General features: G+C 47.3%; 1 protein-coding gene across 1 annotated transcript; it reads left to right on the top strand.

The window, feature by feature from the left end:
* The first annotated feature begins 308 nt into the window (after window positions 1-308).
* On the top strand, window positions 309-27,576 carry foxo1a (forkhead box O1 a). The gene is made up of 4 exons (XM_076036760.1): window positions 309-403; window positions 524-1,398; window positions 22,832-23,023; window positions 23,628-27,576. The coding sequence occupies exons 2-4, from the start codon at window positions 754-756 to the stop codon at window positions 24,828-24,830; spliced, it is 2,040 nt and encodes a 679-aa protein (XP_075892875.1). The 5' UTR covers window positions 309-403; window positions 524-753; the 3' UTR covers window positions 24,831-27,576.
* The last annotated feature ends 131 nt before the right edge of the window (window positions 27,577-27,707 follow it).

The raw sequence follows: 27,707 nt of genomic DNA, 5'->3' as shown, positions 1-27,707 counted from the left end.
AAAAACCATCCACAAGAGATTTTGTCTAAGGAGGATTAAAGATTGAATCGTTAGAAGGAAATTTTTATTTATTTATTTATTTTCTCTGTTCTCACTCAGATGTTTACTAAAGAATGAAAACCTTTTTTTTTTTTTTTTTTTTTATTTCCCTCGCTACTTCATTCACCTCTTCGGACGCCGTCCATTGGCCCTTCTCGGCTGTCAGTCAAAAAGTGGGCGGCGTCAGCTGCCAAATGATACTTCCAGTAAGTCCCTCACATGCTGTAGGCTACAACAGGCACAGTCAACAGGCTGACCGGCCACACACACACACACACACACACACGCACACACACGGATCGCCGCTGCGGCTGGAGAACCAAAACAAACCAGCGGGTCGCCTCGCCGTGGACTCTCCTACTCTGTATGCTTGATAGAAAAAATCTGAATATCACTTTTCTGTTTTTTAACCATTCGTACTCGCGCTGATATTTTGTCGTCGTCCTCTCTTTTTCTTCTTTTCGACTTGGGATGTGACTGTCAGCGCGGAGTTTGCTTTGCGCGCAGACGTCACACACTCCCCCCCCCCCACACACACACACACCACCCTCTTCTTCTTCTTCTTCTTCTTCTTCTTCTTCTTCTTCTCCTCCCGGACAGATTCATCTCTGGGGGGGTCGGAGTCGCCACTTTCTTCGGTGCTTTCCCCCCCCCCCCCCTTTTTCTTACATGACATTCTAACACTTGGCCGCCGCCGTCAGCACCTCACCGACCATGGCGGAAGCTGCCCAGCAGCCACACTTGGTGGAAATAGACCCGGATTTCGAGCCCCTGTCGCGGCCCCGTTCGTGCACTTGGCCCCTGCCCAGGCCGGAGTTCATCAACCCGGGCGACTCCAACACATCGTCGCCGGTGCCCTCCGTCAAGCAGGAGCCCGGCGTGGGCAACGGCGACTTCATCAACAACCTCAGCCTGCTGGAGGAGACTGAGGACTTGCCTGACATCCTGTGCGGTGACTACCAGTGTCAGGAGAACTGCATCCAACAGCAGCAGCACAATCAGCAGCAGCAGCACCAGAACCCCCAACTTACGCACCACCACCATCAACAACAACAGCAGCAGCAGCAGCAACAGCAGCAGCAGCAGCAGCAGCAGCAGCAGGTGCCTCTGCTCTCCTCGCCGGCCGCCTCGTCCTCCTCTCCCTCCTCGGCGGCCGCGGCTGCAGCCGCTGCCCAGAGGAAGAGCAGCTCCTCCCGGCGGAACGCATGGGGGAATATGTCCTATGCCGACCTCATCACCAAAGCCATCGAAAGTTCCCCCGAGAAGCGGCTGACGCTGTCCCAGATCTACGACTGGATGGTGAAGAGCGTGCCTTATTTCAAAGATAAGGGGGACAGCAACAGCTCTGCGGGGTGGAAGGTACGTACGCGTGTGTGTGTGTGTCTGCGTGCGTGTGTGTGTGCGTGCGAGCGAGCGAGCGCGCGTCGTGTTGTCCAAGTGGAATAAGTTTGTGGGGTGTTTGGCGGGAGGGAGTGCACAGCAGCGCACAGAGGGAGTGTGTTGACCCTAATTTGGCCGTTTGGTATCAGTCACGACCCCTGTTGCCACATCACTGCACCTAATGTCATTTCGATCCCATTTGGTCACTTGAACGCCTATCTTCGAGTGTGATGTAAACTCAGTGTACGCCCACCAACCCCACATCCACATCCACTTAGTGAAATTCATCCAACACCCCCATAGTGCCACCCCCCCCCCCCTACACACACACACACACACACACACACACACACACACACACACTTTATCTCTCATATTCCCACTGATCTTCTCTCGTCCTCCAAGTATTTACTTTATGTATGTAATTCCCATTGAATAAATGTACAGAAGCGTGCACGAGGGGGGGGCTGGGGAGTACAGTAGATGCAAGAATTGCTTATGGCCAACTTGTAAAACCCATGTGGCCCCATAATTGTCTGTCCACTTAACGGCACTGCAGCAAACTGACCAATTGCTACCATGACCTTAAGGCAGTCATCTGACTTCTGCCTGCAGTATGTGATTTATACAAGTCTGCTGACTCAACAGGGTTTGCTTTTTTTCTCCCTCTCTCTCTCTATCGTCACCAACTTAGCCGCGTCGTTCTTTTCTGTCTGTGCTGCAAAAAAAAAAAAAGAAATCCTACACCTTGTATGGTGTGATTCAGACAGTTGTCCTCGTTCAACCCTTATTTTCATTCATCATAGTCTAATATACAAATTCTGATTCCAGCGGTCCATTCCCTGTGCGCTTTGAATGGAGCTGTTTTGTTGGACTTTGTTGTAAGGAGATACGAGAAGCATTCATGTGCCTTGGAGACTGTCCAAAAACATTACACAAGAAGGGGACTCAAAATTTCAAATGTCGCGTGACGGGCCCTCCCACTGAACACTACTTAAGGGCGTAAACCTCTCTCTGGAATCACATAGTTAAAGCAGTGTATGACGACAAATTGATGATAGTTGAGTCTCCCAGCGGAAAAACACACTGAGCCTGCAGTCGCACGGTGAGAGATTTAATACAGCCTCGCTCTGTCAAAGGCCGTCCGACTGGCTGAAGAAATGCAAAGGGGGGAAAAAAGTGGCTGGGTTTTCTATCTTATTTGTCGTCAGTCTCAACTGAAAGCACAGTGCTCTCTCAGAGATGTCAGATTCTGTTGCTTCAGTGTTGTGTAATACACATCCCATTGGTGTGGGAAACACTAAGACCAAGATTCTGGGACCCAAGTGCAGACACGACGGAGAGAGACGGTTCAGTTCATGGATATTTGTAAAGAAACAAAGGCTCTAGCGGTCTTAGGAAATCGGAGCAGCTCAGGAGAAGGGTAAACAAAAATCCAAATGGAATCCGGCGAAACAAATGAATTACATTAGAACGCCGACCAACAATAGAATGTGAGGGTAAAACCAGTTGGGAACGGGAAATGATGAGGGTCGAGAGCAGAGCAAAGTCATGGAATGAGACGAGGCACAAGTCAGGGACACGCACGACAAATCCAGAAATGCATTGCAAGTTGTAACAATCACGGTAATTCACAGCGCAAAAGCCCAACACATTTTAGAATAACGCAGACCAACTAGGGGATGGCGTCTGCAGACTGACTCGAAGATGACGGAATCATTGCAGACTGCAGACTTTTGACTCGGTCAGCAGCAGCAACAGCGACTCACTGCTCATTATGCCGCGCTGGACAGTTTTCTCACTGATACTGGTTACAGTGTAATTAGGACGCTATATTAGACGAGTGAAGTTAAAACATGTTCCGGCAGGAGTCGGTTAGCCAGCGCCAGCTGTGTTTGACCTGCACTGGTGGATCATTTACATTTCAGTCGCGGAACCTACAGAGTAACAGTGACAGAGACTGAACTCTGAAAGTCTCTTTTCGGTGTCGTCCGCCTAGATTGTGTGCGTGTGTGTGCGTGAGAGTGGTGTTTTGTTTTTTTTTCTCTCCCTCAAGCTGAAGTTTGGCGTTCACTCGTGTGTGATTGGCGGCTTGGAGAGGGCCACTGAGCCACCGCCTTGCTGCTTATCCTGTCATGTTGGAGGTGTGGACCTGGTAATACTGTGGGAAAGCAAAGTGCCGCTTACTGCTGCGTGGGGAGTTATTCATAGAGCTCCACACGAGGAGGGGAGGGGGGCCTCGCACATTGTCTGCAATGCTACTTATGAGCTGGGCTGGAGGCCCCGGGCAACGTGAAAAAGGGGTAATGGGGATTTTGTGGCCGTCTGTTAATTGTTTATATCGCCATAAAGTCAATTTTGCGAGAGGACAATCTATATTTAAGCGTGTAGCTCTTCCAGTAACAACCTCTCAGACACTCATCATACCCCCCCCCCCCCCCCCCCACACCCAAACAGTGTAGTGCACATTCTTCCAGTCGCTACTACCACTGGGTTAATGCATTGTGACAAATGAGAAATGAAAATATTGTGCAAAGTCCAAGGACATTGCCTTTGTGCAAAGACTCACTGCACACTCGGCTACGATTCAACAAGCGTCCTTCTTGATTCGCGGCACTAGTTGTTAAGTCGTACGGAACGGACTGAGACGGCAATTGCGGTGACTTTAGTCCCACCGACGTTCGGCTACAGCGAATTGCTCGACGCTATAAAGTGTCGGCTCACTCGATCGAAGCGTTCACCGGGGCGTCGTGCTCGCTCCGTGATTGTTTTCGAGGCCGAGCTTTGCGGATTCTGCTCAGTGGGCCGCCGCGTTCGGAGTGAGTCATTGACAGCCTCCGCGTTTCTCAGACCGTCTGGGACAAGCGTTGAGTGTCGAGGACATGCTCAGAGACGCTCGCCCTAGCGGACTGGACTGGACTGGACTGGACGCTGGCCCGAATCCTCAGCAGGAATTAAAGCAGATGGCCGTAATCGAGAATGGCCAAAATCCTCCCCCTGGGAGGCTGGTCGCTTACTGTCTCCTCAGTATGTCCTTTTCTATGTTTTCTGAACCTAGATGGAGTGTATTACCGCTGATTCATAACCAAAAGGCAAATATTTGCTGTTTATTGAGATCAATCAAGACGCTCGCAGCTTGTTTCCTGCGGACGCGAGTCCTCGGTCGGCGGCGGTAAACACGCCCACGGTAAAACGAGCCTGCGCCGCAGCAGACAAACACAGGTCAATGAAGTTTGTGTGGAAAGTGACACCAGGGTCAGTACCATGTAAATGCACCCATTGACTCCCAGAGAATTTTTTACTCTTACAGTAAACAATGCTAGAATCAGGAAAAGAATGGCCCATGAAAGGCAGCCAGACCTTCTAAAAGTCATAGCTCAAAAGTCTTGCGTGACTTTTGAACAAAGTCGTGGATCCCCGAGGGCAGTCGCATGCACCCGCCGACCTTCATTCTTCACTTTACTCCACGTTCTTCTCTGATGACTTTGCAGTCTTCCATGAACCTTATAACCTTGCCGCCCTTCCAACTCTCACAGATTCTTGAGAATTCAAAGACCATTTTCAAGAATGTGCCGATGTGTCTGGCCAAATCGCTGGACTGGGCCAATATTTGCCTTTTTCGTTAACCGCTGTCGGCTAATAGAACAGCATTGACGCAGCGGCTGAGATTTAGCTATCATTAGCTGTGTTGTGCGCGTTATTTGCCGCGAGGCCTGTTATTACTCGGCCACATCGACGGCATTCATAAAAGTCTTGGTGGTGCTTTTGAAACAAACCTTTGGAAGATTAAAGGGTTGTGAGAGTGAGACAAGGTCATATCAAAGGTTGTCGTAGAAACTAAGCAAGTTCATTCTGATTCAATGACAGTGGGTGTTTTTTCTTAGCAACAAAAAAATATATATATTTATTGGTGTGAATTAAATATAAATTTAAAAAAAAAACATCAGTGAAAATGGAAGCTTCAGTATTGGCTGTGATTTCATAATTTCCATTTCAGATTTGCACAAAGTGATATTTTAAGAATGTCAATAGAAAGAACTGTCACCTGACTTTATTTACATCATGCGGGTTAATGGATGGAAGTCATATTAAGTTAAACCTTGGCAGGTTAACTGTATTGTAAAGGTTATGTGCCGTGAAAGTCATAAAACAGTGATAAAAGTCGTATTTCTTTGATTAGATTCTTATTTTTACTAAATAAAGGGCATTGAGTGATTAACGGATTCAAGTGAAACAACACTGTTAGGTTGTTGTGTAAATTGTGCAAGCTTGTGCGGATTCACCTATTATTTTTTTTACTTGTGGCAACAAAAGAAATAACCCTTTTCTTGATAAAAAATGTAAATAACAGAAACTTAAAAAATGAACCATCCTTCATAATGGAAACATCAGAACCGGCTGCGATTCCACTTTTTCCATTTCAGATTTGCACAAAGTGATATATGACCCTGATAAATCACCCTGCAAAAAAATGAACTTGTCAGGATTTCACCACTGCCGCTCTGCTACTGCGGTGAATCATGTCTATATTTCCAAACGCTCCGAGACGAACCGGGTCCTTGACGCGTTACCTGCAGAAGCTGTCATTTTGATGGCTTTGCTAGTCTGGGAGGGCGGGGCTCAGTCTGCCTGTGATTCATGGATTCTCAATGTATTTCTCAATGAGGGGAAGAAAAAAACAAAAAACGTTAGAGGAGGTTCCAACCCCTGTTTTTTTTTTTTTTCTTTTTTCTTTCCTCCTTTTAATGTGGGTAACAGTATGCACACTGAAGTGGGGGTCATCAGCGGGGAATCTCTTTGACGTCCTGAGATAGCCCGACATCGTCACACACGACTCGTTTCTCTGCCTCTGAATGTTTATAGGACAGAGAGTTGGATAGAACAGCACTCCTCCTGTTTCTACTGGTCTGCCTCGCTCTCGCGCGCACACCCACACACACACATCCACTCTTGCAGAGACACACACACCTCTCCTACCCCCCACACACCCCCCGACCCTCCCACCTCCCCTCGAGGCAGTCGAGGAGTCCAACCTTGGCATTGCCCCAAGACATGAGGGGCAGCTGTGTTTCTCAGGCACAGAGCTGGAGGAACTCTCCTCCTCGCCCTCCTCCCCATTTCCTGCCCGCGTCGCTCGCCTGCCTCCACATTCCCGGCCGGCTCCGCTGCCCCCGCGCAACGCGGCCGAGCCCGACGCCACGCAAACGCCACGCAAACTTTGTCCCATCTGAAGGGTTACTGGAACTGGAGACCGAGCGCGGGTTCGTGAACCCCCACCGCCAACCCCCCCTGAGCTCCTCAAGAGAGAGAGAGAGAGAGAGAGAGAGAAAAAAAAGCTGGGAGTTGGAGAGAGAAAGGACAAGACGGAGCGGCCGAGTCCCAGAATGCTCTTAAGTTGAGACTGAGTGACACTTGTTAGCAGTTGCATAACGAGACATTTACTGGAATGAGGGAGCCGCAGGCCAAAGTCTGGTGCCACTGGTTAGTCAGCGGAACTGTGAGCCACTGTGTTAGAGAGATATGTGGGATGCGAGTCTCCGCTCTGTGCGCGCGCACATAACCTGGGCCTCATAATTAAAGCCCTTCTGCTGGCAGATTCACAAACACGATGGCAGACTAACAGGCAGGCCGGCGCGGAACATTCCAGCTCGGGCTTTTATATCATATTTTTTTAATTGTAGTGTGAAAATGCGGCGCGTCCTTTCCTCGCCAGCTGACTTTGATCCAAAATCTCTGTGCGACTGACTTATATCTCCAGTGTTTTCGCGCAAACGCAGCGCCACCACACTTACAAGTCTCGGGCGGGCGGCTTCTCGCACCATCACAGTATCCTCGAAAAATAAACAATAGTGTCTGGAGATTATTTTCTTTTCCAGTATTTGCGTCTGCTCTGTTGAAACAGGGTGGACACATTCCACAAGAATTGAAGGCAAGGCAAACTCAAGATTTAAAAGATGATTAAATTGTATCATCCAAAAGAAGAAAGAGGAAGGAGGAGGAGGAGCAGCAGCTCTGAACCTTTAACTTTGTTTGGTCACGAATGACTTCAATCGCTTAATGATTTTAGCTCAAATAAATGGAATAATTTTTAGCACCAGCACATTAATTTATGTCTGCGCTTTTAGCCCAGCGCCATCTAAAAATACATTGTGCTGAGCGAAAGGAAATATGCCGGGTGACGTAACTCTCGAGAATCCAACATGATTTGATTAATCAGCAGCAAGAAACTACAGGAACTGAAGATCATTTCCCAACTTCACTGTTCCATCTTCACATTTGTCCACCGCCCTTTCGGCCCTGTCGTAAACCCCTTTTTTTTTTGGCTGCCTTCTTCCATTCCGCCACCAATTAGGATTTTGTGATTTAATCACCGGCTTGGATAAAAACACAAGGCAGCAAAACAGGTCAGAGTGACGTAGCGGGGCCTTGTTTTTTTGGGCCCTCGTGTTTGTTCCAATGCGTGTGTTTATTTATGGACGCAGCCGGAGCGGCGTGACGTTGTGACACTTGAGCCTCGAAAGACGACTGAAAACCGATTCCACATGCCGCCTGTCTGGGTCAGTTGTCTCGCCGTAGGGACCGTTTAGGGCATGTTCAGGATGCCACTTGGGGGACAAGAGATCGTCCTCACTTGTTAGTTAACCTTTGCGCACGTTCCGATGTCTGGCTCTGCAAGTTGATGCAAATGAAAGACAAGAGCGACACAGAGTTATGGTGGACCTTCTGATAGACTGACAGATAAAACACCATTCAGCATTTTCGGATGATATCAACATGCTCGGGAAATGATTCAATCATTGCCTTCAGATTGCAAACTGTTTGCAGCAGCGCCTGCTTGTGAAGTAATCACTGACTTTACTGGGGTGACATGCGACCACATTTAGCAACACCGGCGGTGCTTCTTACGTACACAGCCCACTCTATGTGTCGACACAAAGGACTCTGGGAAATCCCCAGTTCCACTTTCTTTTCTTCCTTTTTCCTGCTAAATTCCGGAGAAAAAGAAATATGGCGTCCAAAGATACCGAGGTGCCTGAAAGCAGCTCGGTGTCTTTGGACGCCTTAGTACCGCCGCACTGAAGCCAGATATTTGCTCTGACCGAGTGTCCAATCTACTCGCACACAGCGTGGAAGTAACACGGTGAAGTATCTCGTGCGGCAGGACAGAGTCCACAGGTGCTCGCAGTTTCAGTCTAAAGTTAAAAATAAATTCAATTGAAAAGAAAAAAAGAATGCGGGCTGACGTGCGCCGTGGTGGTCAGGTAAACAGACGCTCAGGATGAGTCAGATTGTTTTGTTTTGTTGTGTTTTTTTTTTTTCTCTCTCCCAGTGTGGCTTCGGTAGTAGCACGCCGAGAGCACGTGACCGCCTGTTTTGGCAGCGGGTTTGTCCAGGCATGCAACTTTTTGTTTCGCAGAATGTGCTGTTGCTCCGTCTGCCGCCGTCACGACTTAAAAAATATCTGCTGTTCGCATCGAGGTCCGACCATTTTTGGTTTGTTTCGGCCTGTTTGTTTGGCTTAGTTTTTTTATTTTGTTTTGTTTAACACGTGAGCAGAAGCAGAGAAACCCGTATGGATTTTTAGGGGACTATTACACCACCCAAATGAGAAGTGAAAGCCGTGAAAAAAAAGTGGCCTCCCATCGATTTCTCACAGCTTTTTCTATGTGTGTGTGTGTGTGTGTGTCCGTGCGTGTGCGTGGACTGCACACAGACACACACACACACGCACACACACACACACACACACACACACACAGAGACACACACACAGAGACAGAGGAGGGAGCGACAAGTTTACGGGACCACTGGCTGGGGCTCTGAAACCGCAGGCATAACCCCGGCCCACATTGTTATGCAATTCCCGCCCTGCAGCGATTATACACGGTGCCTGACAGACTGGCCCAGCATTATCACACAATCGCACATGCATTGGGGCATGTGTGATTGCGTTGGCACACACATGAATGCTCGCCGGAGCGCCGAGCAGAAACGCACGCTTTTCCGCCGGCGCGCATCACGCAGCAGCAGCAGCAGCAGCAGCAGCAGCAGCAGCAGCAGCAGCAGCAGCAGCAGCAGGTGTCCCCCAGCCAGCTCGCCGTTCACACGCTAACCGTTAGCAGGTTGTTTCCCAGGACGTACAGTGCGGTGTGTTTCCGCTTTGGTTGCTGCTGTCGTCGCAAACGCAGCGGCACCTTTTTTTTTTTTTTTTTCTTATTCTCAGTTCGGTGCAGTGCAGAGCGAAGCCGTGACGTAACGTTGGCAAACACCTCGCGCTGAGTGAGGGCAGAGGTTACCGAGCGCAGAGGTTTCTGTTGACGTTAGCGCTCCCTCGGATAGATAGAGGTCGTCACGGCGGAGACGCTCGAGTGGGACCAAATAGACGAGAGGCCATTGTTTCACTCGTGGATGGGATAAAAGTGGGAAGCCATTGATCCCGTCTTCGTTTGTCCTCGGGAGCCCCTGACAGGGTCCGCAGACCGCGGGTTGGAATCCCATTGTTACAGCACACGTTGGAGAGGTTAAACTAGACTTGTTTCTAAAGCAAGTTATCATTAAGTCATGGCACACAAACAAATTAGCTGTGTTTCTATATAGATGTTTCCATGTTGTTGGTTTGGTTCCTTTATCTAATATCATGCTACCAGACTGCGTGTTTGTTCAAAGAAGAAAAGGAGACAAATAAATCTTAAACCAATTTTATCTGAAAAGAAGGACAAGACAAGCCCCCAAAGTCGTTACTGGACCTAAGCAGGCCATCAGCCGCCCTCTGGGTAGCCCCAGTTGAAATAACTGAACAATTACAATAGGGAGTATTAATTTTTAACCAAGGTTTTGAGTGAGAAGAACTTTGAGCAACTCATTTGGATTTTAAAGTGTTTTTTTTAGTTCGTTATTATACGATGTCCAACCCGTATCTAATACTATGTTTTATGACATCTCTTAAGAACATATTATTAAAGTACTTGCCTTTTTTAATCTTTTCTAACTATAGAGCATTCACCAATGCTCTCCGTTAATGTGTCCCAACAGCACACCTTCTTCCTCATCCCATAGCAACAAAACAAAATAAAATTCTGGCGCAAACGCCCTTGTCTGAAAAGAACAAAATAAAGTTTTGGTGCAAACGACCTGATCTTAAAAGACCAAAATAAAATTCTGGCGCAAACGGCTTTATCTGAAAAGAACAAAATAAAATTTGGGCGCAAACGCCCTTCTTTGAAAGGGACAAAATAAAATTCTGGCGCAAAAGCCCTTGTCTGAAAAGAACAAAATAAAATTCTGGCCATACGTCCTACGTTCAGAGCATTAGCTCGTCACAATTAAAAAAAAATCAGACCGTACTAAAAATAAAATTATTCCAAGTATCTTGCTCTTCTATGTAGGACACTTGACAGGACACTGACAACCAAACTTTAGAATGTCCAATGTGCAGAACTTTGATCTAAACAGGTGTCTGCTTTACCTTTTTTGTCGGGCTCTGTTGTCATCAGACGTCCTCAAAAGTGACCATTGTGGTGTTCAATCACAGATTCCTTAGTCCTTCTTCATCACATCGGGGCCACCAAATTGTTGGTTTGGTTCCTTTATCTAATATCATGCTACCAAACCGCGTGTTTGTTTAATGAAGAAAAGGAGTCAAGTAAATCTTAATCAATTTTATCTGAAAAGAAGAGCAAGACATTTGGTACAGAGATCTGATGGAGAGATCTCTGGAGTCGAGTCCTGGCCGTCGCCGGACTCAGACTGACTCCTTTCTCTCAAGAAAGTCCTTAAGTACGAAGACAAACAAGCTGACTGCGGATTTGAATGTCTTCTCAAGTGTCGTCCTTTGATTGGCTGTCCATTCTTCCCCCTTCGGTTGTTCGGTGTTACTGTCATTGTTTGTGAATCAGGAAGCAGGGCCTTATTTGGCCCTGAGCCAAATGGTCCATCCTTCCTTCCAGTGTGACCTGTTGAAACCAAGACTAAGCTCAAGGTGACAAGTTCCCATCCCTGTGACTGGATGGGTCGCAACACTTTATGAGGGTCGCAAAGGCAGTTCCTTCAGCTGACGACTCTCTGGTCACCCCAGGTCACTGTTCATAAGGCTTAATGTGTTACACAGTCTTTGCTTACCAGGTTTGGAACACCCCCAGGCCACAGGTCATGATCAGCAAATATACACCAAAGCACTACATATAGTAACATTCAATACATTTATACATCCAACTCAATATAATAATTCTAACATATAAATGTAATGTTACCAATATAATAGCACGATATGCTGTGATGCATGATGTTAAATGTCTGACTCCAACAATGTATACAGTTTGTGTGACCTCAATGTTTCCAGAATTCTCAGTGTTTCTTCCGCCCGTAGACACTATTGGACAAACAGGGAAACTTGGAAGGTGATATGGTCAAATCCTATGCTTTCACATTCTAGTAGGCCGCTTAATGGCCTCTCCCATCAAGACTTCCTATTGGAGGGAGGGGCAGCGCAACAGCAGCACGTGACAAAACTCTCCCCAAAACTTTTCAGGAGTAAAGTGAAAGTACATTTTCCACTGAGAAAAAAAAACTTGAATGCTACTCTACTCATCCTTCTTCAGCGTCCTCTGGCATTTCAGGGCACTTAGCCGCAGTAGCTTACTTGTTCAAGTCACAAGTTAAAGGCAGCTGATTTTAAAATTGGTTGACGAGATGAATGATCAGGCTGCGAGCTAATCCAGCTGCCTTTTGATGTTAAATGACATGTATATATATATATATATATATATATATTGCGCTTGTTTTTCATAGAAATTCTATTTGAATGTTTTGATGCTAGATTTAATTCACAATTTCAGTGCCGCCTCTCAACTTGTTCCATTCAGGGCTCGGATGTTAAATTCAAGGAAATGCCGCAGGGCCAGTCAGGCAGATTAGACGTGTAAGTACTTGTGGGCTCATTTTGCTCTCAATGAATCATCCACGTCCTGCTTGACGTACTCGATGACAGAGAGCGAGCTAAAAGATAAAATTGTGTGACCATACGTATTACACTGTTACATGAAACTTCCACTATCAGTGACCGGAGTTGGGCGATAATGCTACAACTTTTCACCTCGTATAAGGTAGTTTGCGTACACCTTCAGAGTGGTAATCGTAATAGATCAGAGTCTCACGTTGATATATCGTGCATCTGTGTAGCGTGTCTCGCCTCCGTCGAGAGGTGCAAATGTCAGCTAATGCTGACAGGAAGTGGCTGCTGTGAAGGTAGCATGAGATGTGCAGCAGCACGTTGTTGATGTCATCAGGGAGGAAGTCACACGGAACGTGCCACCAGATTTTTTGGCCTCTTCCTCTTTGAGTGTTTCCTTCGTGTTTTTTTTTTTGTCATTGTCTCAGTGGGACAACGATATAGCTATTTTTGTTTTTGTTCACAATCTTGACTGCAGGGATATTTGGACCTTGTGACCAGATGTGAGAACACAGTGGTAGTCCAGTCAAGACCTATATGTTAGAGGTGTTGTTAGGTATCTGTAAGTGCCCCCTGTGACTTCACAAGAGGCTGATTTCCCAAAGGAGGAGTCAAAGGAGTGAAAGAAGTGAAGGACATTTTTACTTTCAGCCTTGAGACACATATTGCAAAAGAAATTTGGCAAAGGGATTTTTGCACCGATGGGGCCTTTCAATAATTCATCCAAAGGGGAGCATTTAAAAGCGTTTACATTTTGCACCAGGAAAGTGTGCCGCCGAGAAATGTTCCCAGCCAAATGTTCGCAGGCCCCGAACATGCATCCGTGAAAGATGTCTGGCCGGGGATATCCCCGTGTTTACCAGGTTAAACTGGGGTGCCGAGTGTTTTAAATAGAACGGCTCAAACACGACCCCACCCTCCCCCGGGCGGCCGGTCAGCCCCTACGGACGCAGGCCACCACAAAGGCACCCGGCGTGGTGCGCACACTGCATCTTTATCCGGGCCGAGGGGGCGGCGGGGCCCCCCGACCCGGTCGATCAAAAATATCCCCGCGCTACAGGCGCAGCTCTGTGCATTTACAGAGTCACATTGTGCCGAACACAGTAACGCATGCACATATTTTAGCATAGTAAGCTCTGACGGCACAACCCGGTCCCTGTCTGCATGCCTGGAGCTGCGTGTCTGTGCGTAATCGGCGGGCGCAGGAGTGAGCTCAGCACGCTAGAGTTGCCGCTTCTCTGCTGCCGGCAGGGATTCATTTTTTTAATTCATAAAAGTTGCAGTCAATAAAAATCAGCCCCCAAACAGAGAGCAAAAGTGTTCACAGCGGGACACTCCTACCTGACTGTGCACTGGCACAGTGGCACCGGGGTTAAAAAGCTAAGTGAAAAGACGTCTAATTGAAATGAAGCGTTTAGCAATCGTTGTTACAGTAGATCTTTTGGAGCAGATAATCTGTGAGAGGTGAAGTTAAAAGGCTTTGTTGGACAAAGAATGTTGGTGATGAAGCTGCAGGACAGGAGGGGAAAAGAGCTAGGTGACAACTGTAACGCTGGATGGATGGACGGATGGGTGGACGATGGATGGACAGATGGATGGATGAATGGATGGATGGACAGATGATGGATAGATGGATGGATGGACGGACAGATGGAAGGGTGGATTGATGGATTGATGGATGGATGGACGGCTAGGCAGATGGATGGATGGTTGGACAGATGGAAGGGTGGATGGATGGATTGATGGATGGATGGACGGATAGGCAGATGGATGGATGGTTGGACAGATGGAAGGGTGGATGGATGGATTGATGGATGGATGGACGGTTGGAACAGGATGACTCCAGCGGACTGTAGGATTCATTTATAGACTCACCCCCCAAAAACTGCATACAGCATATTGTTTACAGCCTCCTGCAAAAAATCTCCTTTCCAACATCCTGCTGTTGGTCCTTCCACATTTTGGACATGGCCATGAGGTTGTATCAGATTATCGTGAAGCTGAGACCAGCGAATACGGAGGAGTAGTAGCGATGACTTTTTTTTTTTTTTTTTGCCTGATGACGATGACGATGACGATGATGATGACGGCGGGGGGTGGCTGCCGACTGTAGCCGGCACGTAGATGCGTTTCGGTGTGACGATGCTCACTCACAAAAACAGCAGGTCATAAATGAGAAAGCGGTGCAGGTGGGGGTCTCCTGAGATCTTTCCCCGCCGCTGGAATCCTGCTGAGAAAGCCCTACCTGGCCGAGGGGCCTCGCTCTCTTTCCTTTTTCCTCTTGTTTTGCCCAGTCAGACTCGGGAGTTTTGATTAGGAAGTGGCGGCTCTTGAACCTCACTCCGCCGTGTTTTCGCGCTAGAGAGCAGCAGCAGCAGCATCGGTGGGATCAGTATCAGGAGCGAGCAGCTCTTCCTGTGCGGACACAATGCGGCAGGAAGTTCGCTAATAGCCTCCCTCGCTCAGGCCAAACCTTGTCACACTATCATCCAGTGATAAAGGAGCCCGAAGTGTCTGCGAGCCTTGCTGCTCTCCTTGCCCCCCCCCACCCCACCGCCCCTCACCAGACCACATACAGACTAGCTATCGTTGTTCGCAGAGAGAGAGAGGGAAGAAAACAATCAATCTGAAGTTTAAGCAGCCGTCTTCCGCTCCGGCTTCCAGGTTCAGCTGTGTTTGTGTTTGCCTCGGACGTCTTTGCAGGGAGGGGGGGGAGCTGCCAAACTGGCATCAATAAACATTTTTATACAAACTGTCCTGTGTACGACCGGCGGCGTCGGGCCCCCCCTTTTTTTTCATTATCTGCGATCATCATCATGTATCTCTGAGGCCAACAGATTGCCGTTTTTCCAAGAGGCACTTTCCTGGAAGTTATGGACTGCCACATGGTCTGGTGGAAGCGCTCCACAGTGAGGCCTCGGTGTCCGGGGCTCACCCGTCTTTCTTTCTTTTTTTTTTCTTGCCAAATTGAGTTATTGGAAGTTGACATCAGCCGGGAAAGAAAGGGATCCTTTCTGCTGCAGCCAGAGTGCGCGATCAGCTGGAAGCCAGTAGTTTCCATTGCAATGCGTCCCAGAGAGGGACAGCCAATGAAAAAAAGGGACGATGGCAGAGTTGAAGACAAGGAAGCGGATGGAGATGGCCTATTAATGGACTCCACTGTGCCCCAGTGTCAGTTTCCATTTTTAATCGGAGGTCTTTTTTTAAAAGACAAACCGTGGCGAAACAGACTTCTTATTATACCTCCCCACCCCCCGACCCCGCTATAACAGTGACACGTTTATACTTTCCCGACCGTTCTGAACCTGAGGCGCTCGCGCTGTGTTTCCTGCTGCTAAGCAACATTAATGACAATGGACCTTTTCTTTGGGACTATTTTAATCAAAACCAAAGGTATAAATAGCGAGGGAAAAAAAGAGGGGCTCGAGGCCGTGCGCTTCCTTTTTGCCCCGCTTTGTCTTCCCACCGCCTTTCACAATCACCGCCGTCTTGACTGCGGCAAATAGGTCAGCCATTATTGCTGTTCACTTCAATTCTGCTGCTAATGATAGCTTATCGCACCGCAAACACATGAAGTCATCTCGGCGTGCTCCTATTGCCTTTGCAAATGTCTTGCTGTGTTTTTTTTTTGTTTTTTTTACTTTTATACGCGCTCGCGTGTTTGCATAAGAACGACAGAGATCGAGCGGCGTGATGACCAGCACACCCAGTGGAAAAAGTGGGTTTGTTTTGAATTGCGGAGAATTAAAAGTTATTACCCTGCACATAAGGCCGATTTGTCCGTAATTTAATAACGACTTTCTTACTGTTGGGGCCAGTGACTCATTTTTTTTTTTTATTTCCAACGAAGCAGAATTCAGTTTATTAAAAAGAAATCATGAAAACGCCCCCTCCAGCTTTTTTACATTTATTTTTAGAAGGGAAACTTTTTAAATGTCGAATTAAAGCGAAGCGCGTAGAGCAGTACTCGTTAATTTTCCACCAGCACTTTTTTTAAACGCAGAATACAAAACACTGTAATTCGCAAAGTGAAGTAGAACAGGGCTGATAGATTTGAGGACGCGTCTTTTTCGGCCTTTTCGAGAGGCTATTTAAAGTCGGGTTTACTCAGACTATCTTTAGCTGAGAGGTGACTATAAAAACAGCCATTACCTCTGCTAACCCTGTTGCTCACGTCTGCCCTGCTGTCCGCCCGGCTCCAGCTCGGATCAATGTGATCCGCTGATTAGCCGCAGGAGCCTCGGCTCCTTTTCAGATCAACCGCATCAGCCGGGTTCTACCTTCGGGGTCGCGGGCGGCACGTCAGGCGTTGAGGGGTCAAACAACCCCACCGCCGCCGCGACTCACTCCTTCGTCGATGCCTTCAAGGAGTGAAAGAGCGGCGGTCCAAACCCCCCAAACGTCGCTCGCCGCCGGCGCCTCACCGGGAGCTGCGAGCCCTCGACCTCGTGCTGTTGTTAAGCAGGCCGACCTGCTGAGCTGGTGTTAGACTAATAACGGGTTGACACGTTTTTCTGCGCTAACCACACTCCTCGAACTCAGCCAGACTCAGCAGAAAGCTCCAGACATGACCAGGCTAAAGCTTTAGGGCCTCTTACCCCCCACCCCCTCTCGGGCGGGCGGGTGGGCGGGCGGGCGAGCGAGCGACACACTCCGTAGGTCTGTTCTCTTCTTAGCCGCAGACGTTACATAGAAAATAGCCGGTTACCTTTCTGTTTCGCGAGAGTGCGCGCGCGCGCACGTCCGCCCGCCTGCCTCTGACGTGGGGAGGGAGCCGAAGTGCGATGAGGACGGCACCTTTTGCCTAATGAGTTCGGTGGAAACGGCGCACGCACACAAAAAAAAAAAACGCACCGTTTTCACCCTAATTGGTTGCACATCTCTGATAAAAGCAGTGCGAAAGCGCTCGCGTGGGTCGCTAACCTGCTGCACGCCTCCGAGCATCAAAGGGGAAGCACTGCTACACTTTGTATGTGGAGCTCTGCGGGCTTTTTGCAGCTGAGGTTTCACTTGTGGCTTCACTTGATTCAGAGCAGACCTGCAAGAACGGGCGGCCACGGCGGCGCGCTCTTCTGGGGATTTTTTTTCTTCTTCTTTTTTAATAGAGTAGTTGACATTTGAGTCGTGCACGTCAGCACCTTTGCGAGCGCGCCGCGCCTGCCTTAAAGAAAAGATGTGCAGGGCGAGGGGACGAGGGGACGAGGGGAAAATAATGCAAAGGAGGGAAGAAAGGGAAGGAGGAGAGCTTCACCAAAACACTGCGGCCTTTCTTTGGTTTTCGCCAGAGAGGAAGTTTCAGCCGGCACGCCGTGTTCTCTGCTGATCCTCCCCTGGCGCACACAGCCACCTTCTGTCCCCGGTTCTTCTGCAACGCCCGCTCGTATCGTACAGGACGCTCGCAGCCTCACAAAGCCCCGGCGGATCAGCCGCGACCCCCGTCCACTGGTGCGATTTCACCTCGGCCAGTCACACAGTCACTTGTTATAATAATAATCCATCCATCCATCCATTTTCTATACCCACTTCTTCCCAGGTTCAGGGTCATGGGGATCTGCTGGAGCCTATCCCAGCTGTCATAGGGCAAAGGCAGGTTGACACCCTGGACAAGTTGCACATTTTATTGACAGAGAGCTTTTCAAAGTTCTATAAGATACTTTACAGCAAAGGTTTAAAACCAATCAGAATAGGATTTACATTGAAAACACTCAAAAATATACAAACGAACAAATCAAATGCGATTTACAGTGAAATACAACGAAAACAAGGAGGAAATATCAATGGCAGCTAAAAACAGGTGAATAAGTAAATAGGAAGTATTAGAACTGTAGCTAACCATTAAATACAGCATGTAATTGAAGTGTTTTGAGTCGTGATTTGAATGACGGCAGATCAGTGCATCGGCGGTTGTGTGTTGGGAGTGAGTTCCAGAGGGTGGGGGCTCTGTCCCCCCGGGTTTTGTGACATAATAAAGCCTCAGGTTTGGTCGGGGGGGCTGAGGGGAGGGGGGTAAATATGCGACCCCCCCTGACCCCCTCTCTGCTTACGTTGCCGCAGCTCCGCATTCCATGGCTTCTTTTTTTTTTTTTTCCCCTCCTCCTCTGCCTCACGACGGCCGCGCTTCCTGTGGGGCAGGAAGTCAGCTCTGCTTCCTGTCACAGTCCCCTTTCATGTGGTCACTTCCTCGTGTTTTGCCCGTCGACTCACAGAGCCGCGGTCGTGTTTTCACCCCGCGGCGAGCTCAGGCAGGCAGGCGGGCGGGCGGGCGGGACCGGCAGCAGTTAACGCCGGCCTCGCGCGGCAGCCTTCGCCAACGCTTCGGCGTCTGCTGGCTTTCACAACACACTGCGCTGTAGCTGGTTTAAAAGTCAGAATTTCACATGGCGCTGTTTTCATTTCCAGAATGCCCCCGTCCTTCCAAAATAGTGCCATTGTCCAAACTGTCTCGACCATTTTTTTTTTTTTTTTTTTTTGTTACGGGTTTTTGCGGAAAGAAACAAAAGGCTCTCCTTTTTTCAGACGAGACAGTGTTATTGTCATAGTTTCATACAAAACAAGATAGGACCGCAGTCGGCTGCCGGCGATCAGAGTTCAGTTCCGTGAATTTTTAGGCTCCGTAACCTTGATGAGGAATGTTGATTGTGACGGCTGGCTGGCGGGCTGGCTGGGAATCCTGCCTTTACTGTTTCCTAAGAGATACTAGCGCGTTGGCTGTGATTACGGCTGAACTTTGTACGCGGTGATTAGCTGGAATGTTGAGATTAATGCTCACTGTGCACTGCCAGCGATATATTTTGTATCACGGAGAGTCTGTGATTTCAAAGAATACACTTTGAGCGACTGTGATTGCTGGATTTAAAATGTATCCGCGGACCAACAAATGTAGCCCGCTGTCGGAGCCACGGTCCAAACATGAGTGTTTGCCTCCTGTGTGTGTGTGTGTGTGTGTGTGTGTGTGTGTGTGTGTGTGTGTGGGTGTGTTTGTGTCTCTCAGTGTGTCATTCGGTGCTCGTGTGCGTGTCTTCATCCCGAATCGCGTGTGTTTTCAAACCACAATATCACTAACTGCACTGGAGCGAGCAACAAAATTAAAACCATATTGGGCTGCTGTTTGTCGGCTGCCATTTGACTAAAAACACGCACTGGCACACACGCAGCGGGGAGACGAGGCTTTTCCACTGGCCCCACCAGAAACCCCAAGCTGAAACTCCCAACACGGCACACCGAGTCCCTGCTTCTTTTTTTCCTTTTTTTTTCCATGGTGACCCTTGGTTGGCACTCCCCTCTCACATCAGAACTTTTAAACAGTTTTTGAAACGTCCTCCGTCATCACGACGCACTGGCCAAAATAGAAACCGGGGGCCACGGATACAAAGACACGAGCTGTTCATTTCTCCTTCTCGTCATCGGGATGATATGGGCCTGTAACGGGACATCCCGGCGTCTGCATTCGCATTGCAGTCATTCCTTGTTGCAGCACAGCTGAAATTACCAGCACTCTCAGCGGTCATGAGATAGAGAGGCTCATGACCAGACTTTGCTCCTTGCCTTTTGTCATAGCACCCGAGGAGGCTGGAAGAAATGCATTTGCTAAGCTACTCAGGCGAAGGGCTGTCTTGTCTCTCAGATCATTTCCACGAGCCAACCTCTATTGGCTGAGGCGGTCAGGTCACTTTGGTAGTTGGGAGTTTTCTTCACTGGGCGAAAGTGGCCAGTCTTCAGTAGGGCCCTCGTGTGTCCGGGAGTCTTGTGTCCTTTAGGATGAAGGTGTGCGCCGTTTGAAATTGGAGGGTAAAATATTTGGTATGACCGCATGGCTTAATTGTCCAGGGGAAAGAAAACAACAATTTACAAAGGAACAAACTTTGTGGGTAATTCTATCCATTTCAAAAATGGATGACAGTCTCCAGAGATTGACATGAGCAACCTTTGCTGGAGTACAAGACACAAAGGTTGCTTCGTGTGCAAAGAAAAAAATTTGACCAATTTTTTTTTAACAATACCTCTGTACAATACATCTGCATACTCGGCGGGAAGAACATAAAGTTCATCCTTCACTAGTTTGGCTTGCCATGGTTTTCAGAAAATATGCAATGTCACAAAGAGCCTCCAAGACCTATGAGGATGGAAATGGCAATTATAAGACAAAAAAAGTCTCAATAAGACTAATATAATCTACTTTAAACAAAAAACAATTAAGTTAATTGCTGTGTTAGACAAGCACTGTAATAACGTGTAGAAGAGCTACTGGTATCATTACTTTTCTACAATGGGAAGGACCACAGCTGTATCTGCAAACAATGACCCATGGGACACTGCAAAACCTCTAGTTGGCATCCTGTCATCATGATGGAACATTACGTGTGAGCAGCAGGAGAAGAAGAGAAAGACAGAGGACTCGAGGGTGTTACGGAAAGCCCCTTGTCAGCCTGGACTCGAGGGACCGCAAGTTACTTTGCATTCTGGGAGCGCAGAGATCTAGTTGGATAATAGGGTACTGTAAGCTTTTAAAGATCTGGTGGTGCTTTGCCATTAAGGGCTTTGTAGGAAAGGAGAAAAACCTCTTTGGGAGAGTTTTTTTTTTTTTTTCAAAGTTGATATTCACAGGAAGTTAGTAACTAGAAGCCAGAGTGGGAAGAAAATTACTTAGTTCTCTTATTATTTCTGGATAGGTGGAGGAGTCTTTTGACACTCATTAAAGCAGCAGAGGTTTTAATCAACAGTCCTGACTGGAATTATTATAAATTGAGATTTATTTATTGAATTTTTCTTCTAAGGTAGTAACAGTGTATTTTACACTGAATAGCAAAGAACACAAACAAATAAATCAGTCACAAATGTTAGATTCTTCAAGAAGTATAAAATGACATATATAGGGCCAAACACACAACCCTGCAGAACTCGCTTGCTCATACAGGCATTCATAGAAAACCCTTCACGTTTGAAATTGGATGTGATAGACAGTACTATGGAAAAGATCCACCAGTGCTGTGGCAGAGATGAGCTCTTTGGGTGACTCATTACCGAGAGTGTTTCATGCCCACTGTGCAGTCATAACTGGATTGCCAACGCTTTATTACTCCAAAGATTGGATGGGCTATTTTTAGATCTTGGCGTTACTCTGGATCAAGAGTAGCCTTGTTAAGAAAAGACAGGCTGAATTTTTTTGGTTAGGAAATCAGTATCCAAATCAGTTCAGGTATTTAGGGGATTTCCTTTGTTGCTGTGTTTTTTTATGTGTGCACACCACATGGCTGAACTACACCCAGACGTTTCTTAATTTGACATGGAACTAATTAGCACCGGCATCTGAAACTGTTGTTCTTTTGTTGCTGCACTTCACAAATACAAGAAATTTTAAGATGCTGCCAATGAATAACAGTAATTATGGTATTTTTTTGATAATGACCCTATCCGGTAGTTCAAATTCAGAGGATGGGGAATTGGGGGAGAGGGTAAAGACCTACAAGAAATGGTTCAGATGTAAAAAGCAAAGCGTAGGGCAGACTGTGAACAGATGTGAAGCAGTGACTCACAGTGGGTGCAGGCTTGATGACGTTAGCCACGATGCATGCTAAGCTCTGTGTGTGTGTGTGTGTGTGTGTGTGTGTGTGTGTGTGTGTGTGTGTGTGTGTGTGTGTGTGTGTGTGTGTGTGTGTGTCAGTGTGTGTGTGCAGGGAGTTCCAGCCCTTCTTCCAAAACAACTCGCCTTACGCATGCACAAGCAGAGCAATGTCTTACACTCATTACTTCATGTCATGGCTGTGGTACAGAGGTGCCACACTTTGAAGATAAATGGTCACCAAAACAACACTTCTGGGCCATTGAAATGTTTGAAATCACATCAGACAGGAACAGGAAAGTGCCCCCGGCAATGAAGTAGGACAGAAATGGTGTCTCGCTCACGACGGCTGCTCCTGTTTGCCTTGTTTTAACAATGCTTCACTAGCTTCCTGCTCAAAAAAATTAGTTTTTCCACCAAAGGTGTCACCAAGCAACGTGGAAGCACTCTTATAATGTGTCTGCACGAAAGGAAACATTAGTCTATTTCCTCCCTTTGATTCCCTGCTTGTTAGACACACTTGGGCAGATGAAACATCAGTGTTGGTTTAAAAGTGTTTTGCAATGGGCCCCCGTGTTTTCTGAGAAGGAAACGAAGGCCCCATACGCACTGCACGCCTGTTGATAAGAGAGTGGGCTGTTGATCTTGATCTGCTCAGAATGGATTGCCCATAGAGTAATACTCGAGCGCATGTCTGCGCACGTGTCTCCTTGGCCCCGCGAATAGCATTTGTTTTGCGATTGACCTTAAAAATGGCTCTTTTCAGCCGGTGCGAGCCACCTGCCAGCATGGATTTGCACTCGCACACTAAAGCAACTCTATGATTTGGAGAAAAGGGCAAGCACCGGGCTCTTTGTGCGTTCGCTCCTAACCCAGCTTTTCTCTTCCCGCCTCCCCTCCTGCAGAACTCCATTAGGCACAACCTGTCGCTGCACAGCCGCTTTGTCCGTGTACAGAATGAGGGAACGGGAAAGAGTTCATGGTGGATGCTGAACCCAGAGGGCGGCAAGAACGGCAAGTCCCCGCGCCGCAGGGCGGCCTCAATGGACAACAACAGCAAGTTCACCAAGAGCCGAGGACGAGCAGCCAAGAAAAAGGTGAATTGGCAAGAGAGTGCAGCTCGTGCTCTTGGTTTCCCATAGATTGCTGATTTAAAATCTGTGGAGCACGGTTGTATTTTCAATAGCCGTATTGTATGTGTACTATTCCATATACGCAATCCATTGTCTCAGCGCTGTCTTTCTAAAAAGCAATCTCCCATGTAAGGTTTGACACAAATCCAGTCATTCATTCTTTTCTTATGATCTCGTAGGAATTGCATTATATTTGTCCAGATTTGTATTTTTTGGGGGGGGGGGCTTGAAAAACAATTCAGATGTGGTAGAATAAATGAAATTATTGAATGTTGAAATGTTTGAATCTTACCTACACCCTCATTGTTTTCTTTTTTTCTGGCAAACTACTGGTTTGCAGGGCTATAATTTAAAACAGTTTAAACAATTTTATAGAGGTGTTTAGCCAGACCGTTTTAACATTGGTTGGGCCCTGCAACAATCTGATGCAAGGTCCAGTTGTAACCTCACCTTCCTTCAGTCATCCAAGGGGTAACAACACTTTGGGCAGCCTGCAGTAACAGAAAATTGTTCTGTGTTCTGTGTGACATACCGGCGTCTCCCTGACAGCATCTTTGTGTCTCCCCAGCTGTCCATGCAGGGCGGCCCTGACGGAGGTGCAGACAGCCCAGGGTCCTACTCCAAGTGGCCCGGCAGCCCCAACTCCCACAGCAACGACGACTTTGACGCCTGGAACAGCATCAGGCCTCGGACCAACTCCAACGCCAGCACGGTGAGCGGGCGCCTCTCGCCCTTCATGCCCGAGGACGACCTCGGGGAAAGCGACGTACACATGGGCTACCCGGGAGCTCCAGGCACCAAGATGACGGCCACGCTGCCCAGTCTCACCGAGATGACAGGCTCCCTGGGACACAGTTCCGAGAACGTCATGGAGAACCTCCTGGACAATCTGAACTTGCTCTCGCCCAACAACTCCCAGGTGGGGGGCGGCGCCAAAACCCCCGGCTCCTCCCAGTCCTCCCCTTCCCCCATGATGCAGCCCAGCCCCGGGTACCAGGCCTACAGCTCACCCAGCATGGTTTCCCAGCCTCAGCAGGAGTACCACAAGTGCGTCTACGGCCAGGCGGGGATCAACGCCCTGCCGCCAATGCCGCTGCAGGCGCTGCCCGAGAGCAAGCCCAGCTTCGGGCCCGCCATGGTCCAGTACAACTGCCCGGCAGGACTCCTGAAGGAGCTGCTGACCGCAGACACAGACCAGCACGGCGAGCTCATGCCCTCAGTGGACACGGTGGTGTCGCAGTCAAGTGGCGGCTGCATGCTGCCGCCTTACAGCAGCAGCCAGCACGCCGGCGGCAAGTTGATCGGCGGCGGTGGCGTCGGCGGGAACGGTCACCCACACGCTCTCTCACACGTCCACCATCACAACCTGCGCCAAGGTCCCATCACGTCGGCGGCCATGAACGGCCGCCTGCTAATGCCGCTGAACCACGGCGGGGGCGTGTCGACGTGTCTGCCCTCGGTGAAGAACCCCATGCAGATGTCTTACGGGCTGTCGGGACACCTCGGTGCCGGCGGCATGCCCGGAGGCTTCTGCCCTCTCAACACCAACGGGTACGGCCGGCCGGGTATGCCGCCGCCGCTGCACCAGGAGAAACTTCCCAGCGACCTGGACGACATGTCTATCGAGAGGTTCGAGTTCGACATGGAGACGGTGCTCCATGAGACTCTGATGGACGGGGACTCGCTGGACTTCAACTTTGAGCCCATGGTCACCCAGCAAGGGTTCCCCCACGGGGTGAAAACCACCACACACAGCTGGGTGTCCGGGTAGAAGAGGACCGATGTCGGTTCATGTTGCTGTCCGACTCGAAGCGGAACTCAGCTTGCTTTGAGGTTGCATAATCATGGCTGCAGCTCAAGCTGTAGCTGCTCCATTAACATTTCAAAATTACTCTTTTTGGCTTCTGCCAGGAGGCCAATCGGCTGAGAACGCACCTCCACGTATGTCCCTTGAACTGCTGGAGATGAAATCAGATTTTCTTGAAACATGAAAAATTCTGTACATACTTAAGTGCCAACAATTTTGCCTTAACTATTTAAAAGACAACTCTGGTTTACTAATTAAGGGGTCAGGAAGCAGTCTTATTCATATCACGCTGTTTACAGAGTTTCCACAATCACACCCGTCTGTACAGTGAAGACACGTTTTCAGCGCCTTTCTCTCAGTCACAATCTCGTTAGTAAAAGCAGGATCTTTGGACGATCTCTCTCGCTCTCTCGTTGCCTAAATGTACATAGTTTCCATTTACAAGTTTGTAAAATCAGCCTGGTAGAGTGTTTGTTTGTTTGTTTTTGTTTTTTAACGACTGTAAATACTGTTTGCAGCTTGGCAGCAAAACAAAAGCAGCATAAATGAGCTCAGAGAGAAAACTGGACCAGATTGTCTGGAGTTGACGGATCTTCTCCGTCATTCTGTACAATGGTAACACACCTTAAGGGTTTTTGTACATATACAGGGGGTTTGTATATTAAATGATGTAGTAGATGTTTACTTGATGTCATACATATATATATATATATATATATATATATATATAATTAGATATATATAGATATATAATTATATATACATTGGAGCTAAATTATTTGTGCGACATAGTTTTATGCTGGGGCGAAGCGCGCACTCAGACTTGAGAATTGTTTTTGAGTCCTTTGTCACTCTGAACCTTAATACCACAGAGGCCTATTTATTGTGCCTAACAAAGTTGACAACAACTGCTGGCTTGAAGGGTTTTCTCGTGTACATTTACGGTCCTGAAGATACTCAAACGCTGCGGGCCTTGAAGAAAAAAAAAAAAAAAAATACAGGGAACTCTTCTGTTTTGTTTTGTTTTTTTTGGGGGGGGGGGTTTTTTTGGTTCTCGGCTTGTGTTTGTGCTTCAGTGCGTTGGTGAGGTTCCCTGGATGCTTCGCAGTGCTGTGAATGTTAAGCAAGAGATTTCTACGCGTTGAACATATTCGTCTTCTCAGTGTCGAGACCTGCCTGACGTCGTCATTAAGGACACTGTGAGCGAAACCAACCCCGTTTACCCCGTTTGGATTTCAGAACTCGACTGCGATTTTCTGGCTTTGTTTGGCGGAGTCTGTGCAGCCCCGCTGCTCACAACCAGATTTTTACTCTCGCCCTCCTACCTCTACTCTGCTCTGTGTCTTTTTACACATTTCATACATAAAACAGTGGCTCACCTTTTGAAACAGTGAATCATTTTTTTTAATGACAAGTCCATTTCAATTCCCTCTTCAACACAGCCCTCGAGATAAAGTGCCACTGAGTATTAAGTATGTAGCTTGTACATTTGCATTTCCCCGCTCGCTCGCTTCTTTCTTGCGCCTGCTCGAGGTTTTTCTCCAAACATCACTCGAGATAGTTGTTGAGGCCCCTGGAGTGTGCGGCTTACTTCGATCGGTTGTTGTTATTTTCCAGACCAGCAACAGCGCATAATCTGACACTTAAGCGTAGAATTTTATGGGAAAACCGGAGAACCAGGGCATATTTTAAGAAGAGTACAAATTGTAACATTTCACGAGGCCCTGCAGAGAAGCCGTCAAAGAAGCTGCTGTTTGGCTTTTGGTGCCAGGTGTTGCCTTTTCTTACCCGACATGCCATAGTTTACTATACAGCCAAATTTGCCTTTTGAAGTGCAGAAGTGATATATTAAGCAGTTTTTTTATGATGTGAAATGTTTAAAACTATATATTTGTGCCGGTCACTCAAGTCAGGTTAAACTGTAAAGAAAATGAAAGTTTTTTTTTTTTTTTTATCCAAGTAGTGTCACCAGGTTCACTCTAAAAGTTAAAAGAGCTCTACTAAGTAAATTATATTTCTGCATTCTTAAATGATTGAATCTATGCATCATATTCCTACATTTCATGTTGCTGATGTTAGATTTCCTTTTTCCTTTGAACCTATGACAGAAACTATTTTATTGTAACATAGCGCTGTGAGATATTATGGTGTTGTTGTTGTCAAAACTCTATGTTACATATAGTTATTGGGGGGAGGGAACGGAGTTTATTTAGAAAATAGTTGATGCAGTGATTGATATACTAAGCTTTTGTAAACTTACAATGTCTTTTTTTCCCCCCTTGTATTTAGCTACGGTTTTTAGAAAACACCATCAAAAAGAAGATATCTGAAAAAGATAAGATATATTGTATTTTTAAAAAAATGAAAAAACAATATTTAGTCTGTTAAAGAAGTCCTGCATACAGATTCTGGACCAATTTATTATTAATAATAATAATAATAAAAATAATAATAATAGTATTATCATTATTATTACTATTATTATTATTCTCTTGTAATTTTATGAGTAGAGAAATGTTGCACTTTTACTTACATTTTATAACAAAGTGCTCGATGAGATATTATTATATTAAAAATAAATCTGTTACATTTAACTTATATGCAGGATTAAATTGGATTTTATGCTGTGTGATTTACAATCAATAAGATGTGTAACTTGTTCGATATTAATGTATTAAGAAGAGTTGAATAAATGTACTTCTGTGTTCAAGACTGTGTGAGACGCGTCATTGGCCTGTGGAGAAAGAAGTATGCAGTACAAGTGAGATTGGAGATGATGGATGGATGGATGGATTTGGGTTTAGTACTAATGGAAAAGTCGGAAATGGTGGGAGAGGCCTG

The sequence above is a fragment of the Nelusetta ayraudi genome, unplaced genomic scaffold, assembly GCF_046127955.1.
Source record: "Nelusetta ayraudi isolate G7.1 ecotype Tasmania unplaced genomic scaffold, CSIRO-AGI_Nayr_v1 ptg000048l, whole genome shotgun sequence".
NCBI lineage: Eukaryota > Metazoa > Chordata > Actinopteri > Tetraodontiformes > Monacanthidae > Nelusetta > Nelusetta ayraudi.
The sequence above is the reverse complement of the archived record's forward strand: the minus strand, read 5'-3'. Positions and strand labels throughout refer to the sequence as shown.